General features: G+C 33.7%; 1 protein-coding gene across 4 annotated transcripts in view; it reads right to left on the bottom strand.

Moving 5' to 3' along the window:
• Window positions 1-707: 707 nt before the first annotated feature.
• The window catches only part of ERR (estrogen-related receptor), a 218,498-nt gene continuing 205,026 nt past the window's right edge, over window positions 708-14,179 (bottom strand). For all 4 annotated transcript variants that reach the window (XM_089092496.1, XM_089092495.1, XM_089092497.1 and 1 more), the window contains 2 exons: window positions 12,775-12,947; window positions 708-5,102 (listed from right to left, as the gene is read on the bottom strand). In XM_089092496.1, coding sequence (XP_088948622.1) covers window positions 4,940-5,102; window positions 12,775-12,947 — 336 coding nt within the window. In that variant the 3' untranslated portion in view covers window positions 708-4,939. The remainder of the gene's footprint in view (window positions 5,103-12,774; window positions 12,948-14,179) is intronic.

Here is a 14,179-nt window from a genome sequence, read left to right as displayed (position 1 = left end):
GAAAGAAATTTAAATATATTTATGGGCTCATTGGCCTCCATTTGGTGGCTTACAACACTGATAGTCGTAATTGTTGAAGTCGCTAGAATAAAATTAAGCTAACTTTAAAAGTCAACACAAAAAGAGAGTTTAAAAATAGATCCGAATTTTAATTCCAAATAGCACAACTGACATCAAATCAAACTCTATAGTACAAACAATATTAACAATTTGTTAAAATTAAATAAAACAAAAATCCTAAAGGTGGGTCCACACTTCTCATATTTTTGTTGTTTTGAAATTTCCAAGCAATAGACATTGTAGAATTAACATTCACATGTCCAGAAGTATGCTTTTCGTAATATTAAAGACTGGACGCTCAATATTCGTAAGTAAAAGTTTCATAAGTAATAAACATTGCAAAGTTGACATTTACATGTCCAGACGGGTGCTTTTAGAAATATTACAGACTGGACGCTCAATGTTCGTACTTGATTACCGAGATATAGAAAGAAATTTGTCCATAGAGCCCTTTTTTTTCTCGACAGTCCTGTAGGTTTTGATGTTTTTAGGAATTGAGCCTGTTCAATTTTGCAGATTCCTTTAATTAATTTCCCCCTTTCTTTACACCATCGTCTTCTGTTGCATATTTTCAAAATTATAATTATGTAGTCGATGGCACGTTATGAGAACAAAAATATAAAAAAAACTAGTATTTTTCAAATTGATTTTATTTTTTTTTTGGGGGGGGGGAGACTCCGTCTTGGAACATTTTATATTTTAACTTATATTCTACTTTAAAGGTTTCCTATATTTGAAAAACTACAATTATGTAGTCGATGACACACAATAAGAACAAAAATATTAAAAAAGTAGTATTTTTAAATTTTTTCTGTTAAATTCGTCTTAGAATATACTATATTTTAACTTATATTCTATTCTAAAGGTTTTCTTTATTTAGAAAAAAAATTCGGAATTATTTTTCTATCCTAGAATATTTTCTATTCTAAACAGAACAAAATTAATATTTTACTAAATTGAATTTTCAAATTTTTTTTTCAATTCGTCTTTGATTATGATAATTAGAACAAAGAGAAAAGAAAAACCTAGGAGTGAGAGGAAAAACAGGAAAGTCAAAGTAAGGGTAAAAAGCAAAATAAGAGGATCTAGGAAGGATGATACGGATAAAGTTACTAGCCAAGATTGAAGTTACAAAGACGATAAATTATATTGCTCTTATACATATTTTGCAAAAATAATCAAAATTTAAATTTTTTTTATTTGAAAGATTACATATCCCAACTTAAATATATACACAGAGGGTTTTCATGATAAAAGCATTGTTTTTACATTTGGAAAGTAGATTATTAGAAAGCTACAACATTCATTTTTAGGATTTTTCCCGCTAAGATAACAACAATTTTGAAGGAATTTGAGATGCGACGGTGAAAATGTGTTGCAAATCATAGTCCTCCATTGAAACGATCCTCCCATTAAAGGAATAAGACCACCATTGAAGGGGTAACAGCAGAATATTGATAACAAGTCGCAAACAGGTCATTGACAAAAAAGTTTAGGTCCATATTTTGCTATTAACTTATTATAGTAACATTACTTAGAGTAAAAGATAAATATACCCTAGTCCAGTCAGTGGTGGATCCAGGAGAGCGAGGGGGGGCGCGCCCCCCAGCGTAGTCTAAAGTAGTGTAATTTACTTAATTAACTCAAGTTTGGGTTAATTAATCATAACGCAAATTTATCGGATCAACCTATTTTGCCCAACCCCCATAAAAATTTTTTTGGGATCAACCTATTTTGTCCCCCCCCCCCCTAAGAAAAATCCTGGATCCGCCCCTGAGTCCAGTTCAAATCCCGTCATAAGGTTTTTTTTATCGCTATATCATTTATAGTACATAAATCTTGCAATGCGTTCATGCTCGTTGTGCAAGCACTTAATAAGCTTATTTACACACAACCTGATATCGTATTTCACAACTTTCCTCCAAAAAGAAAAGAGAATTTTCAGAACCGTCTTCAGGGAACGAATATTGTTTTTCGAAAGATATTTTTTAAAAACTGTCTTTTAACCGAGCGATGCTTGGTCCCCTGGTACTAATAATAAATATTAACTGTATCGGTTTTGAATCCCTCCCCCAAAAAAGATCGTCCCACTCGTACAAAAGTATCATGTGTACGAAATTTAATATATTAAAATACATGTGAGCGAAATTTTGTTGCGTTTTGTAAAAAACAAAAAAAAATTGACCCCGCCCCAACAACAAAAAATCCAGGTTAACTCCCATCATAGGCCTTTTTTTTGCTATAGCACTAGTAATAAATAAATCTTGTAATGGGTTCATTCTTATTAAGCATGTGCTTAATACGCTTATTTGCACACATCACTGAATTTACAGGAAATATCATAAGCGGTCTTTTTGAAGGCGAGGAATATAATTATTTTTTAACTATTCCTAAATTTCTGAAGCGAATTGGCACAAAGTTCAAAAATACGTTTGTGATTTTATGCTCAAAACCACACCCAAATTTGTTATTTCATGCAACATTAAAAGAATGTAATGTCTAGGTGCTCATGAACAATGAATAAAAAAAAAAAAATCTAGACTCTCTTTTATTATTTGACTGTGAAATTTTCATGTTTCAGCATATAACGAGAAATTTAGAAAATATTAAATTACAACAATATTTACTCTTTTTGTGTTTGTTTCCAAGTCTTCATTTTCTCTAATTAAATTAATAATTTTTAAGATTATAAAATACACTCTATTCCAGTTCATATCCTACCACAAAATCTTTCTTTTGTCACTGCATCATTAATGACAAATAATTGTTGTATCGAGTCCATATACGACAAACTTTAAAAATAAACAGAACTTTTTTTAGATTTGAATGAAAGTGAATAAAGATGATTTAATTTAAGATAATTTAATTGTAATGTAGGATAAACTAATTTAAAAATTGAAACATGGCCAAGTATTCCCTAAGTTACCTAGAATATGTGTTAGAGAAACAGTACGAGGAGTCTGGATACACCTTTAGTAATTTCTAAGTGTTCATGAAATAATAAAAAATAAAATAATCTAGACTCTTTTTTATAATTTGACTTTGAAATTTCCATGTTTCAACATATAACGAGGAATTTAGGAAATATTAAATTACAACAATGTTCACACTTTTTATATTTGTTTCCAGGTCTTCGTATCTTCTATTTAAAATAATAATTTTGAAGATTATAAAATAGAAACTATTCCAGTTCACATCCTACCACAAAATCTTTCTTTTATCACTGCATCATTAATAGCAAATAACTGTTGCAACGAGTCCCTATATGACAAACTTTATAAATAAACTAATTTTTTTTAGATTTAAATGAAAGAGAATAAAGATGATTTAACTTAAGATAGTTTAATTGTAATGTACGATATTCTAATTTAAAAATTGTGGAGATAACCGTGTGTTCCCAAAGTTTCCTAGAAGTTGTGTTAGAGAAACAGTACGAGGAGTCTGGATACACCTTTAGCAACTGGTATAGCTTTTGGTATAGCCTAGAGAAAGCCAAATTCTTCCTAAAGGGTTGAATATTGCATATTTTTATGAATATAATCGTTGAGCTAAAACGTTACTTGAGGCAACTGAATCGACCCTAGCGAGTTAGACTATTGGAAGCTACAATGATGACAGTGATCAAATCTGGTTCTGAAGAATGGACGCTCCGAAAAGCGGATGAACATTTCCTAGATGTTTTCCAGAGAAATGGCCTACGGATTGTTCTGGGTACCCGGCTGACTGACCGCATTTCAAACAATAGGCTGTACGAAAAGTTTGGTTCAATCCCGCTTTCTAGGGCTATAATGAGAGAAAGGTTGAGATGGCTAGGGCACGTTCTGCGGATGAAGGATGTCAGATTGCCGAATATTATCCTTTTCGGTCAACCGTTTAGGGCTAAACGGAAAGCATGCCGTCCGCCATTGGGGTGGGAGGAAGTCATAAAGGAAGATTTAAGGGAAATGGGAACTTCCTGAGAGGATGTAAAGAGGGGGGCTTTGAACAGATTGGATGGAGGAGGAGCGTACGGAGCTGTGTTGACCTCAGGCGGCTTGGTGCTGTGGTGAGTTGTTAGTAGTAGTAATAGCAGTAAACTCAGTAAACTCGTCCTTTTAGGAGTCTAGCTACCTTTGCGTAAACTAAAACTGCAATTCCTTTTTGTAAGAAGATTTGCAATATAGCACCATTTTTTATTGCGTAAGAATAACAATTCAGAATTATTGACACATCGATAATATCAATTACGACAACGAATTAATTTAGACAATCTAATTGCGCCTAGAAAACATCTCATTTCTGAAAATATCTCTTCTCTGTAAATAGAAAACTCAATTCGTGAATCTTAGTCCATTGGGAAACGAAGGGGCTGAAAATCACAGGCTTTTTATATGAACACATTAAGATAGAGATTCGATTTTTCTTTGTACAAAGAAATACGGACGTAAATAGGAATTCTCCCAATAGGGAAGATGCCGCTATGGAAATCTTGCTTTAAAATCACTTTTGAGGAGTTTTCGGTAAAGAATAAATTCTGTCCCTTGGATAGATTAACAATCGATTGCAAAACTTAACGTTCAGTAGACTTAAAAATAAACAACTATTTAAGAGCAACATGAAAAATGTATACCTATTTATATTTTGAATGAACCTAAGTATTGCCATTTATTGAGAATGCCACATTTTAAGGAACCGATTTAAATACACTTATTATATACAAAACTAAAGCGTCAATCGTGGTGAAAATCATGGTGGTTTTGAATGTCCTATAATGGCCTTCCGTCAGTCGATTTGAGTAAAAATAGTGTTTTCGTGTTTATGATCTGCTTAGAAATTTTCAAATAACGTCAAAAGTTTAGAGGTATATCACAAGCACCAATTATGACAACGATGTCTTCTTCTATCGCACACTCGGTTCTAGCATCTCTAAGAATAACTTGTTCATTGCTACGCGACCTTGCCTCCGTATTTTCTTCCATGTTTCCCTTACAATTCCATCAGCTTGTCGTAAACTAGGTAAGATAAGCAAAAGTTGAGACGCAGCCAGCGGGCTCGATGTATTCCTAGAAAGAATAGGGAATTCGATTTAGAATAAATAAGAAAAAACATGAACATATACCATGGGAACTTCCTTTTGTGTTAAAATAAATTTACCCGGGTGTGCCATACACTGAAAATCACTACACAATAAAGCGCCCAAATTTTTAGGCTCAACGTTCCAAGTACTTCCAATATTATCATTTAAAGACTATCATACGCTGCATTTTACGTATTTTCAAGGCCTGCTACAAGGGGGTCAATTCAAAGAATATAAGGGGGAGAGAGCAAGACGTATTTTTCAGAATATAGAGGGCATTTTTGTGTTTTTTTTTGTTGTTTTATTTTCAATCGAAATACAAAAAAGGGCATTTATCAATGAAAATCCAAAAGATAGTATTTCGAAAATCTTGGGGTGGAGGGGGACAGAAAAACTAGGGGAGGGTTTATCTACTACTAACCTCATTCAAAAGATTATCACTTATAACATAAGAAATTTCCATTTTGAACAATAAACCTCGATTATATTAAATAAAATAAAAACAATTTTTTTTAACTGAAAGTAAGGAGCGACATTAAAACTTAAAACGAACAGATGTTATTCCGTTTATGAAAGGGGCTGTACCCTTCTAAACGCCTCGCTCTTTACGCCAAATATTGACTATGTTTCACAACTTTGTTTTTTAAAACAATAAAAAACTAAATGGTGGTTTAAAGTGGAGGCTGGAAAACCGATGAGATCGCGGTGTATTTTAAGAGTCTATCATTATTATGGACTAAAATATGCACCAATACAAAAAGAATTTGTTATGTGTTTCTGTTATGTTTTTTTTTCATTCATTAAACATATTTCAATGCAAAAAACACAAAATGAACAACGCACTTCGTATTTGGGTAGCTTCAATATTCGATAGGTGTTATGAACATTTTTTTTATTCCTAATACATACTTGGATGAACATATTGAGTTAATATGTTCCATATGTTTGATATTGGATGAACATATATTGAGTCAAACTTGTAATTAAAATAGCTGTTGTAAAAAATGTGCCTCGAAAGACACTGAAAATCAAAATCTTTAAAAAAAAACAGCTTGAAAATTTTCACCAAATGCACACGAAAAAGGACCTTCTAAATTAGTTAGCTCAGTCAATCTTCTGTCCCCTTAAAAACATACACGGCCCCTTCAACTTAATCATAAACGATTAGAAATACAACGTTATACAAATAAGCAAACATGTAAATTTAGAATATAATAGTAGCATGTTATAGATAATCAACAGACTTGTGTGAATCAACCTTAAGGCTTTAAATGAAGATTATTATCTTGACTTCTAAAAAACAGATTACACAAAAACCCAATAGAAAATTGACCGAGATATTACACTTATTTATTAAATTAATAAAAAAAAAATAAAAAAAAATCGTTTTTAAAAGAAAAGTAAAGGCCGTATTAAACTTAAGATCAGAAGAATTAGAAACCTACAATAACTCAAACTCAAAACGACCAGAAATTATTATTAAACAATAAGTGAAATCCAAAAACGAACAGAAATTAAATAAACTATCAGTAAAAAAACATACAAAAGCTACTAATATAAATGAATAAATAGATCTTAAAACGAGTAAAGCTTAATTTAAATGCGCAAATCAAGCTTAAAATGACCAAATATATTTTGCTATTGAAGTATAAATGAATCCCAAAACGAACATAAATTAAATAAACAACCATAATAACAAACAAGCAACAGGTACTAATATACATAGATGTTAAAACGAGTGAAACTTAAATTGAATACGAAAATCCAGCTTGAAACGAACAAAAATCACTACAAACAAGAGTTTGGATATTGCCTCCTTCTCTCACTGTAAAGATCTAAAATCTACTTCGTCATTGGCTCTTTACTGAAAACTATATGTGTTTTGAACTGAATATTTGATATATAATGATATTAATTGATGAAGGATCAGTACAAGATTTTATTTCACTATAATTTTTGTTTTCATTTTCAATGCTGTAATAACTGGAAAAGAAAATGTTTGTAATATAATTCGTTTTCAGTGAAGCGCCAATGACGGAGTAGGCTTTTACAGTTAGGGAAGGGGGCAGTTTTCAAACTCTTGCTTGTAGTGGAACTATATTTGTCTTGAACAGCCTTGGAAAGAACTAAAATTAAACTGACAATTTGGTATATAATGATATTAATTGCTCAAAGCTCATCAGTTCAAAATTTATTTTTACTGAAATTTTTATGTTTATTTTCAATGTTGTAATAACTACAAAAGAAAATATTTGTAATATAATTAGTTTTAGTAAAACGCCGAATACGCAGTTGACTTTATACTTTTACGGTTAGGGAAACGGGCAGTAGCCAAACATTTATTGTAGTGAAAACTATAGTCGTCTTAAAAAGTCTTGGAAGGGGCTAATAAAATTAAACTTAATTCCCATGATTTTTTTGAGTAAAATATCATTAATAAGCTTTTCTTTTTGTGTATGTGTGTGTGGAGGAGGGGTGGTCAGTCGGGCAATGGAGGATTTTATATTTCGTTAATGTCTGGTTAGGAGTTTAAACTCGTTTTTAAGGGCCCATTTTCACTAGGATGGCAGTTGAGCTCTTATTTATCCCATATCCTTGCGAAAACAACTACTTGGTAAAAAAAAAAGTGGATTTCTCCATCTGGGGCTACTGCGTTGTCAAGGCAGAGTTGAAGCAAAACATACTTTTCGTGACCGAATTAACCGCGAAAACATAGGTTCCCGTGGATGGATGACTTCTATCCAACTCTTATCCCCGTGAAAATGGGCGCCGAGTGTAATATGGCTTTTATATCCAGGAACAAGGTCGCAAACCCTGCATGAAATTTATAATATGTAAAAGAACAAACCAACAATTTAAGATTTTCGGTTTAATACACGAAGAGTGGCAGTGCATAGCAAAATTTTAAGTACATTTGTCTTAATTCAAGACATGAATCGTTTCTTTGCATCAACTAACTTGAATACGCTGCTTTAATTACATTCAACATGTTCAGAACAAATAATAGTACTAGTAATTCTTCTTTTCTGACCTAATTTAGACTAGCAACAAGAATTCTGTTTCCTAAGAGACTACACATTTCTCTTCTTAGAAAGAATCTCATAATCCTTCTATAAAATTGAATTTCGTACTAAACTACATCGCTTGCGGAAACGAAACAATTAGAAAATAAATAGCAGAAAATCAATAAATTGAGAGAAAACCGACAAATTCATTTTCCATAATACTACGTATTTCCAGTGGGGTCGCATTATAAATTTATTCTGGGAGAGAGAGGTAGAGTGTATTTTTACACATACTTGGAAAATAATGCTTGCTAGCAGGAAAGCCAGGGGGAACTTTCCCCCTAGATCGTCGGCCCCCTATATTTCGATAAATACATTTTTTGGTATTTTCATTGAAATCTACCTTTTTTGGTATTTTCTCTAGATTTAAAAGAACTACATTTTCCTCCTCGAAATTTTGGCGAACTTTAACTTAAATAAGAATAGCTTTGAGAATAATGGTTCGATTGTCTTATTTCAGACAGCAATCTTTAGTAAAATCATTTGTCTATCACCGAGATTCATTTCAGATTTTTGTAACTATACTGAAGGCTGGGATAATCAGTTTTTTAGAGGGCCTTTTGTCCCAGAGTACCACTTACGCAGGTACTACGGGACAGGGGTTCGGGCACCATGGGGGCACCGTGCAGGGGCGGATCCGGGATTTTTTTTCGAGGGGGGGGACAAAATAGGTTGATCTGATAAACTTGCGTTAGGACCAAGATTAAGTTAACGCAAACTTGCGTTATTTAAGTAAATGACACTACTTCAGACTACGTTGGGGGGGCCCTCGTCCCCCCCCTCTGGATCCACCACTGACACCGTGTTATATCACCAGATACTTTGTTTATTACCTGATGCAAAAAGTTCAAACTTTAGGCTACAATAAACTACAAAACCAGATATTTGTAAAGGAACAAATATCAAATGTCATCAATAATTCAACTAAGTATTTGGTTAGATTCATATCAAAACTATAATTTTCACGACTCGTTCATTTACCCCAAAGACAAAAGGAGCTGGTAAACGTATCACAAGCTTTGAGGCTTCTGCAAAAGCTTTGTCATGATCTTTGAGAAATATGAACTTCCTGGTTGGTATATTCTACTTTAAAAATTTAACCTACGCCATCTATCTCAGTTTCAAGTTCTTTACCAATATAAAACTTCGAGTAAACCACCAATGTAAGTTTCGTAGAAATGTAAATTTAGTAAAAGGTTACGTCGTTTTCGGAAATAAAATAAAGAAAAAAAAGATCAGGTCTACTAATTAATTGCTAAGAATAATCTTATCTTTTGACTTTGGAAAAAAAAATGAATAGAGAAGACCTATTGCTTAGTTGCGAAAAGTTATCTCATTTGTGAAAGGAAAATGAAGGAGAAAAGGATAAGAGAGTAATCCTATCCCTCCACATAGTACCGTAGCATAATATTTGCATGCAGGAATATATAGAGAGACAGAGATTGCTTAGACTCAGCAGCACGCTGAGTCTTGGTGATGGACAGATTTGAAAAATTACATGCTAATACTAATACATATTTAATATTTGTATACTATATTTCTAATAGTTATTTAATTATAATGCCTAGATTTCTAACTTCTTCACTTAAAAACCTTAAACACTTCTTTACATCACTTCTTCACTTAAAAGATTTTAATTTCTAATACTTATAGTGATGTAAGATTCAGCTCAAAATAAACTATAAAGGCTTCTGTTTTAAATTCCCACGGAGCTTTCTTTTTTCGCGACAAGCTCTTACAGAGTTAACTGCAAAGAGTGGCTGCGACTCCTCCTCCACCCAATGAAGTTAGTATCTACTTCATCTCTCTTTTTAGTATCGCTTGCACTACATTTATTTTTTCGTTACCATTAACAATAAACCAATTTACAGAAAAAATTAAATGTAAATCACCGTAAAAGCCCTTACATCTTAACTTATCAGTTTAACTTTGACGGACATGTCCTGCAAAAAAAATCTCATAATGAAATGATAGGGTATATATGAAAAAGGAATAAATCCTAATTAAATTCCTAAAATAAATATTTTAATCCTCTCTATGAGGACAGAGTAAGTCCACCAAAGCAGAGCTTGTAGCAGTAACAGCAAGGTGTAGAGCCAGGAGCGTAATCAGGATTCCACTTTTGGAGCGGTTTAAACTGAGATGGTACGAGAGCAATTTCTAACTATGAGAAAGGTTAACTATAAGAGGGATAATGAAATTAATAATCTAAACAATTTTTGTTGTACATCCTTAGTATTTTTATCATTTCAGGTTTTGTTTCTTTTCCTCGATCTCCCTTAATAGCTAAGCCACTGCCTGTCATTAACATTTTGAGTTAAAACACACCCCCAAAGAACATATTAGAGATATAGTATATCCCGAGCGTAGATTTTGAATTGTTTCATTCAGAATTGAGTTTAAAGTCTAACTTATAAGAGGAAAGAAAAGGATTGTCGAAGCATGAAATCTAGGGCAGTTGCCTCATTCGTCTTATCTTAGGTCTTCCCCACGCCCAAGTTACTATAGAAATATTTTTCTTTCATTACAGTTCAAACTGTTTATATTTTTTGTCTTTACCAAACTCATCTATTTTCTGGAAAAAAATTACAGATTATCTGAAAAGTCACTTTACCCAGGTGAAAAACTATTTTGTCTTGTCTTGTCTCCCAAGACTGCTAACGACAACCCTTCCAGATTATAACAGTTATGTATTATAAGTTAATAATAAGTTCAATCCCAATTTGGGGCATGATTAGGACCGTGGGATCTTGTGGTTTTAGGGTTTTATCCAGAGCTTTTTGAATTTTCCATGTAATTTGCTATTTTAGAGCTTTTTTTAAAGTATTGCCCCCCCCCCCGAGCCACATATGAGTGCCAGTCTACAATGTTCGTAAGTGTTTTTAAAAGAGTATGTCATGAGTGTCATAACCACCCTTTAACTTTGATAGAAAACACCGTCAGACCCAGAATAAAATGACATGACTCCGGATTTTAAAATTTCACATAAGATTTTCGCTAAATTAAGTTTCGGACTTTTTAGAAAAGAAAAATAATTACTCAAGGATTTAGACATGCAAAATATGCATAAACTGTGCTGAAACATTTTGGAAGGTCTCTCCTACCAGCAATTAAGTAACGTTAAAACACGTTATAAGCGCGCAAACACATTTGAAACATAAAGTTTTTGTAGTTCCATTTCAATTTCAATATAATTTGTGGAAAAAAACCTTAACACAAACCAAGAGGAGGCAAACTTAACAAGAGGAGAAAGAAGATAATACTACTACTAACAACTCACTGCAGCACCATGTCGCCTGAGGCCAACACAGCTACGCACACTCTTTCTCCATCCCAATCTACTCAAACCTTCCTCCTTACTCCCTCTAAAGAAGCTCCCATTTCCCTTAAATCTTTCCTTACGACATCCTCCCAATTCGGGGAAGATATGCTTTTGGTTTAGTGCTAGACGGTTGGTCGAGAAGGACAATCTTTGGCAATTTGTCATCCTTCATCCGCAGAACATGCCCTATCCATCTCAACCTTTCTCCCATTACAGCCCTAGAAAGCGGAATTGAACCAAACTTTTGGTCCAGCATGTTGTTTGAAATGCGGTCACTCAGCCGAGTACGCAGAACAATCCGTAGGCAATTTCTCTGGGAAGCATTTAACAAATCCTCCTCCGTGTTTTGGAGCACCCACGCTTTAGAACCATATTTTTTACTGTAACTTCCAATAGTCTAATCTTGGTTCGCAAACTTATCTTCCTATTCTTCCAAACTGCGTAAAAACACACTGGGCCTTGGCTATTCTATTAGGAGATAATTATAAATCCCCAAGAACAACAAAAAATATTTTTCATTCACCTCAGAATGGGCTTTTTACAAACATTTGCGAGGGCTGAAGACCCGGGCATCCACTCAAGCAAAGTCAGGGCCATCTTGCCCCATCGAAGTGAGGGCTTTTGCTAGACAAAGAGCCCGCAAAACGGTCTGTTTCGTCTAATATTAAATAAACATGATTCCATACAAACACTTACCAGTCTTGTGTTATTGCAGTAAAGGAATAGGGTTAGGGCACTCGGTATTTAGTGTTAGGAAAAAATATACTAAAAATAATTGTTTTACTCTAATTGCGCTAGAGGTTACATTTTTTGTTCCAATAATGGCTTGTCTCCCCTACATCCTACGAGGTAGAAATGCCTCTGCAAAAGTGACTACTGGGGTAACTCTCTAGGGAAAGGCTTTTCACTCCGTCTCGTGGCGTTAGAAAAGAAACTGTTGAGATACGCCGTTTGTTTAGGGAGGGTAGTAAATATCCATAGTTTTTCACTTGTATACAGTGGTTCCTAGTTGTCTTGGAGACAACGTGCAGTTTGGGTGGACATGTTTGAAAATAATGCAATCCAAAACAGAAACAAATATCTTAGCCTTCAACCTACAATAAATATTAAAAAATATTACCAAAAGATTTTATTCTGATAAAGAAAGGGCAAAGGAGTGCTCCCTCTCTCACGAAAAAATCTAATCAGTTTTGATTAAAGTAGAATTTAAAACAAAAATACTAAATTCAAAAAAACTAAAAAGTGAAAAATCGCACGTGGGTAACACATACCTCACTGCTGCAACGAGGTCAAATAAAGAAAGAATCAAAGCATCTTTCACATCTTGAAGTCTTCCTGGCTCTTCAACAACACAATTGCAATTGATCAGAGCTATAGCCTTCAAATGAAAATATTCTTCTTTCGACAAACTGATTTGTTCAATTCGATCCATAAGATGCACTATCTAAAGCAGAAAAATAAGTTGAGAGAAGCTATTTCATGTCTTTGTCAAGGACACCATTGATAGTTTTATCTGCACATATTGGAGGGAGGAGAACTAGCGCCAAGAGTCTTTCACGAGACAAAAATACTTTCTTTATCCCACACCTCCCACCGTTTAAAAACAGATTAAAAGATCAATTCTTGGGGACTTTTTTTTTGGGGGGGGGGGGTGGGGGATGAGTGGGTGGAAGAAGTAAGGTGGGGTGGCTGGAGAAGTATTTCGATGGTGGTTGTAGCCCTGGAGATGTTTGGGAGAAGGTCATTGTTTTTTGTTTTGTTTTTTATTTATTAGGCAAAATCCGTCCACTAAATATCAGGTTTTATTTCCAACTGAATAAATGCAAGCACAGCAGTGAAAACTAAGCATCCGACAAAAAATTGGATTTGAGATTCAACCTGCGCATAATAGTTCGGATGATTTTATCCTATGATTTTATCATAACTAGATCGGATGATTTTATTCAACTGCCGGTACTATCCTTAGAATTCAAAGTTTCAAGTTACTCGGGAAAATTAATTTTTCCCTCCCAACACCCTTAATAAATTTCTCTTAAATTGTCTGCTAAATCAAATTAAAAGACACAAGAGCCCCCAAAAACACCTAAAATGGTGATTGACAGTTCGACAAGGGTGAGTGAATATCAATCACGTCATTGCAATTCTTAAACATTCTGACGTGAGTTCATTTTCTCCTGTTTGTATCAAATTTGTATTCAGCAACTATTTAATTAAGAATGTTCGATACCGCAAATCTTATTTTGCGAGTGTCAGCGTCGGCTTACGGTCTCAAAGACAAAGGGCCTATTAGTTAATTTTCCCAGCACCAACAGGGAGCATCCGAATTGATTTTGGTAAAAATTGATAGGGGATCTTAAATTTGTCAACAGTTCGAAGAGCTAACGAGAGGCTTGTCTAATCAATGTAAGTAAACACAGCACAAATAACGTACATCCTGTGTCCGCAAAAATTTCAATCAAAGCAGATAGCACAATAGGAAACTTCCAAAACTATCAAATTATTCAACGATTCTTCTTTTGAGCTGATTTTTGATGTTTTCCAAGCAGGTTTTACAAGAATATTTTCAGGGAATGCCCTGTCCTGAACTTTGAAAAGAAAAACCTGCTCCGTTCAATGAAAAAAAGAAACATTTATACTTTCTAATGAAGTAAGTTCGATTAAATCCGAATGTTTCTA

This window comes from Artemia sp. Qi Xiang Cuo, chromosome 7, assembly GCF_049724085.1.
Source record: "Artemia sp. Qi Xiang Cuo chromosome 7, ASM4972408v1, whole genome shotgun sequence".
NCBI classification, from domain to species: domain Eukaryota; kingdom Metazoa; phylum Arthropoda; class Branchiopoda; order Anostraca; family Artemiidae; genus Artemia; species Artemia sp. Qi Xiang Cuo.
The sequence above is the reverse complement of the archived record's forward strand: the minus strand, read 5'-3'. Positions and strand labels throughout refer to the sequence as shown.